The 5566-nt window shown below is 37.9% G+C and overlaps 1 protein-coding gene across 1 annotated transcript in view; it reads right to left on the bottom strand.

Annotated features, from left to right (window-relative positions):
- SREK1IP1 (SREK1-interacting protein 1) overlaps positions 1-2690 on the bottom strand; it is a gene marked incomplete at its 5' end in the record, with an annotated part of 5550 nt that extends 2860 nt beyond the window's left edge. Inside the window, 2 exons of the mRNA XM_009869693.1 lie at positions 934-1074; positions 2612-2690. Of these exons, the coding sequence (XP_009867995.1) occupies positions 934-1074; positions 2612-2690 (220 nt within the window). The remainder of the gene's footprint in view (positions 1-933; positions 1075-2611) is intronic.
- Positions 2691-5566: the final 2876 nt, after the last annotated feature.

The raw sequence follows: 5566 nt of genomic DNA, 5'->3' as shown, positions 1-5566 counted from the left end.
TCCTGCTGATACCTGTCAGTTTAGGGCCAAACAAAACCATTACGTGCAAAAGTGTGTATTAAGTAGGAACAATTTTTTTCAGAGAGACTTGTTCCAGGACCAGACTATTGCAGTACCAATTTACTCCTGACAAGCAGACTATCCATTTCTTCAAAGTGTTCCAGCAAATTACAGGGTACTATCTATCCCTTCTCTTTCCTAAATAGCATCTTTAGTAGGAACTGAATGTCGATTCTGGAATGTGAGAGCAACAGAACAAATTATTACACTTTAAGGGCAGAGTAGAAGAACATCGATTCATTGAAAACACGCTTTGACAGAAAAAAGTCCTCTTCTTATACAGGGCAACAGGCTCTTTGGAGTCCAAACTCAAATGAATTCAAATATCTGCTAAACAGCCTATCTCTGTTTGTCTCTCTCCGACAAACAGTTGATTCTCAGACCTTCCAAACAGAGAATAGTACTTTTCCAAATATGAATGTTTAAATTCAATTCACTAGCTGTTTCAGTAAAATCACTACTCAGAATCTAGAGAGAAATTTAGCTGTCATATTTATCATTAGTTTTACTATCAACTTTAAGATGTTTAAGACACATGCCATAATCAAAAGATTAACTGAGAACATCCATGTCATTTTCTCCTAAGCAGCTTCCTAATAAAGTCTTATTACCTTTTGTATTTAGGAGCACTTTTTGAGATGTCTCAAGTGGTTACATAATTAATTTCCTATGACAGGAACTAACAATAGTAAAAAAAGATGTGGGTGTATCAAATCTCTGAAGTCTGAATACTTTAAGTAAAGTATCTATTTTTAAAGCACCGGCTAAAAGAACCAGGAGCAGTTTCAAAAAGTTTAAAATGAGATTACCAGTACTTCTGAAGACCATTATCCAATTTACTCTCTAAGAAAACAAAACCAAACACCACCTTACTCTTTTTTTCACGCATGGCTTGCAATCTCTGTAGTTCTTCCTCCTCGCTGTCTTCACTGCTAGTGCTGCTAACATCTAAAACGATATCCCTTTGAGGATCTACTCGGAGGAAGTTTCGACATTCAAATGTCAGATGACCAGCTGAACAAAACAAATATTGAAAAATTACAATTTACAAAAAAAAAAATAAACTAAAGAACATTCATTTTAGTATTACTCAGTTTTGAGAAATGAAAAAAGGCTAGGCTGCAACCTGTGAATGAAGAGGAAGGCTTACTTTGAAAAAGTCTCGAGGAATTTTAACAGGCTGTGCAATGTTATTCCATTTAATGGTGCTTTATGACCTCTCATTTCTGTCAAAGAATACGTCCAATCCTTACTTCCTGCTTTTGAAATGGTCTCAGATTTTTCCTGATTAAATTATCTAAAAGCATGAAGTGAAATATTTAAAAAACTACAGCATGTTACAGTGCTCTTTTTGTCTCCTTCTAGCAAAGCAGAAGAATCTTACTAACTTACGAGACATAATGTTTTAACAACCAGTACATAAGACTAAGCAACTACCTGACTAGTATTTTTAGTTTTCTAAGTTACATCTTAATAATCATTAGCAGAGATAGAAAGCTTGTGCTGAATACACCTACTTGAATAAAAAAGAGAAATAAATTGAAGATACGGTTTGGGAGAAACCAAGCTAAAGACACACAAATTCAACTAGTAACTGAAATAAACTCATCCATCATATTAAAACACCTACATCTTGAGTAGAGAGCTTTTAGGAAAGTAACTACAGGTTGTGTGATCTGACAAGTTTCTTCCTCTTCCCGAAAACTTCTGATACTTACTGCATGCACAATGAAGTATTAAATTTATACTGATATCCAAGTTCCTTTGGAAGGACAGATACAGAAAGCAATTAATTGGCAAAATTTTCGGGGGAAAAAAAAAAATCTACAGCAAGATTTTTCCCCTTCACCCGAAATAACACAAAAACATATTCACTCACTCTGTTAAAAGTTCAACACAATTCACTGCAAAACAGTGCCTGCCTCTCCATTGTTCTAAAAGTAAGAGTTAGTGATTAACAAGTTAAAAACTTCACTGAGCCTGTCTCCATTCACCAGGAGAGTAGCACCAGACATACTTTTACGATCAGTGCCTAATGCAAAGCACAAACTAAATGCTAACTCTAAGTAAAAATGTTTCTTGAAATACAGAAAGCACAAATAAGTAGGTTTTCTTGGCACAGAAGATCATATACACTTTAAATTTTTTTTTTTAAAACAGATTGGACTTAACTTGACCTGAAACGCCTGCCTAAGTATGCAGTGAGACTCAGAAGAAGCTCAAATGCTAACCTCAGTAGATAACAAAGACCATGCTTTCAATTCAAAGTTTCTCAAGGAATTGCATTGCAAATGTAGTATACATGAACAGAACAGCATACTTTTTCTTCTTCCTGAGAAACTCAAGGGTTTTCAAAAGAAGAAACAGGTGTGAGGAGCCACACAATGAATGAAGAATAAATGAATAAAAGAAATGGTAATTTAAACTGATAAATGTATGGGCAACAAGGGAGAACACTCCTTTTTTATTTTTAACCCCTCCTCAAATGGCTGTTCCATGATCATAAATTGAAGAAAACACTGTAATTTTATTTTGCTTACTACAGACTTACGGTAGCCACACTTCTTGCACCCTGCTCTGATGTTATCCTTATTTCCACCTGAAAGAGAAAATGTCAAAATTAGGGGTTGCTGAACAGAACTTTCAACTTTCTTTTAAATCTGTCTTGATAATGTCAATACATAGACAGGAGTGATCCCTCCTCAGAATATTAATTACACTAAGATCTCTTAAAACAAAACAATATAAAAAAAGCAAACCAATACATTCCAAAGGCCACCAAACGCAGAGAATTAATGGATGCAACAAAGCAAATGTGCAATAAAGGGAAAAGTCCATATATTGTATGCAGAATATGTTAAGTATCGAAAGTGTGTCATTTTCCCATCTGAGCACACAGTTAAGTTAGAGACACAGTAGGACATGACTCAGAATAGAAATTAGAGATCTGTCCCTCAAAACCAGATAAACCTTTTTAATTGTCTGGCTGTATTGATAATGAAAGTCAGAAATTAATTTCCAAAATCAAAAGGTGCCCTATCATCCAACTGAACAGAGTATGAAAATAACAGCGACTCAGTTATATACAGGTTTTCTGAATAACTTTATCATTTATTTAAATATATATATACACACATATAACGAGAAATTAATGACAGAAATCAGAGAATCAGCTTCATGAACTTGAACTTTGCTTTACTGGGACAAGCACTGTCTTTAGAAAATTCTACTCAACGTAACAGAGAAATCTTCAAACCTCAGGTTCAGAAACTAACTTGGAAACTTCAAGAGCTCACTGGTCTATGACCTGAAGAGTACCAGAAAGCTAAGCAGCAAAGGTAGGTATATATATTTAATTATGACACGTACTTTTCTGCAGATTCCAAAAATTTAGTATTACATATCCCCTTTGACATCTATAAACTCAGCAGTATGTAGGTGTCCGTTTTATGCCAGTTTTTTGGAGGGAAACCTATGACAGGTAAGGAGGTAGGAAACATGGAAGGAAGTGACAAGAAGCAGGGAACAAAAGTACACCTGTATCTTGCAATGTCACGCCAAAGAAATACTGAAAACAGCATCTGCTTGTTCACTATACCTTAGGACTAGAAAGTAAGACCACCCAGGCTACATACTTCAGCTTTCTGAAATAGTCAACAAATTTCAGTCCTACTATGTAACCGACCTGTAGGTAAAGAGAGATTTGGTACTGCATGCAAGGGAGGGCAATACAATCACACACACTCTACAAAATCTCCCATAATATGTGCAGGTGCCATTTGTCAGGATTTCCAATAGAAACACCCAGCAGGTGAGAAGACTACTGTCACAAAACACTCCCAGCAAATTCCTAAGACTGAAATTTTATTATTATTCTTGGCTTTATATAATAACGCTAGAAGCAGGGCTTTAGACTACATGAAGTTTTAGATGATTAAAAGCAAACATATTACTAATAGCTTAATTTTCGCACTTCCTTCTTACCAGGTGTTAATCCTCAAGAAAATTAACAACCGACACAGCAGCAATCATGTCTGAGGACCTCATTCATTCAGTGGAGCACAAGGTTAAAAAAAAAAAAAAGCTTTGGAAACCTCTGAACGCAGACACGAGATGTCTTCCTTAAGAATCCCTTTTAAAATGAAAGCAAGCATATTAAGTTCTTTTTTCTTAACAGAAGCAGCTTATCAAAGCTCAGCTTTATTCAGCTGTTCCAACTAAACACTCCTCATGTCTCAGGACTGTCCTGGTTTGAGTTAGAACAGAACCAATTCTGTTCAGTGATTTTACTTTTCAGCTCAGTTTCTTCCAAGAAGCTGCACTTTCTGAAGTTAACAGCAAGCTTTTGCAGCCAGTATCTACTTCTCAAAGTGATAATACTCGATGTTTACAGTTACTACCAAGGATTGGTATGCAGAAAGCCTCTTGCTTATACTCAGTCCTAAAGTAACGAAGGTCACTGCTACATCTTGTTTGCCATACTGGGGTGCCAGAAAAGTAGAAGGGTCACAAGGAAGTAAAGAGAATACACCTCAGGGGAGGAGTGAGCAGGACAGTTGACCCAAAAGCAACCAACAGAGTATTTCACCCCATGTAAGTCCCATTCAATACAAAGCTGTGGGAGCACAACAGTTAAGCCCTCTTCTTCAATGGCCAGCCTACGAGGAAGACGCTGTCCATTCTTCTGCCTTTGATCCAGATTCCTGAGTTCCTGAATTCTGTTCCCAAATCCAGCTTCTGAATCTCCTTCCTATTGGCAACTGAGTCTATCTGAGACTTCTCTGGTGCCTGCCTGGCTTGCAGCATCAGTGGCAATTCACCAGGGGAGTTTCAGTATTAGTTTTGTATATATTTCACTATTTTCTGACTGGTTTTATTGAAACAATACCAATAAAAAAGCAATATAATAAAGTTTTCTTTTCCAGTCCGTAGGTCTCTCTCCATTGCTCCCTGCGGGAGAGGAGTTATTAGAGAACATCTGTCATTTGTTTAGTGGCTGGCTGAGCACTAACCCTTAACACAGACTAAGAAAAAATGATGAAGCGATGGCTCTATGTTTGGCTAACACAGATCTAAGTACCTTATAAATAGCACAAGCTTTTCTGCCTGTCCTGTCTTTCCACCATTCTCAATGGGTCTATTTAAACAATAACCTAATGGGACACAAACCTTAATTCAGAGCAAAAGATGAGGAGGAAAACCAAGTCGACGACAACCATTCTTTAGACCTAACTTTAAAGAAGGTGGCTTATACTAACGGACAGTAGGTACGTAGCACTTGTCCATCGCTCATCCTAAACGCTGGGGAGAGGCCCGACAGGCCTGGTAGGAAGCGGCGCCATGGCCGCGCTCATGGCCACCGGCGGCTGGCCCGCACCTCTGCCACCCCGGCCACCTCCCTCCTTCCTCGCCCTTCTCCCTTCCTCCTTCTTTCCCTCCCTCCCTCCCTTCCTTCTGCTGCCCCAGCGCCAGCTACTTTAGAAAACCGTCCGCGCAGACCAGAGCG

The sequence above is a fragment of the Apaloderma vittatum genome, unplaced genomic scaffold (assembly GCF_000703405.1).
Source record: "Apaloderma vittatum isolate BGI_N311 unplaced genomic scaffold, ASM70340v1 scaffold24825, whole genome shotgun sequence".
Classification (NCBI taxonomy): domain Eukaryota; kingdom Metazoa; phylum Chordata; class Aves; order Trogoniformes; family Trogonidae; genus Apaloderma; species Apaloderma vittatum.
Note: the sequence above shows the minus strand (reverse complement) of the source record. Positions and strands in the feature narration are given on the sequence as shown.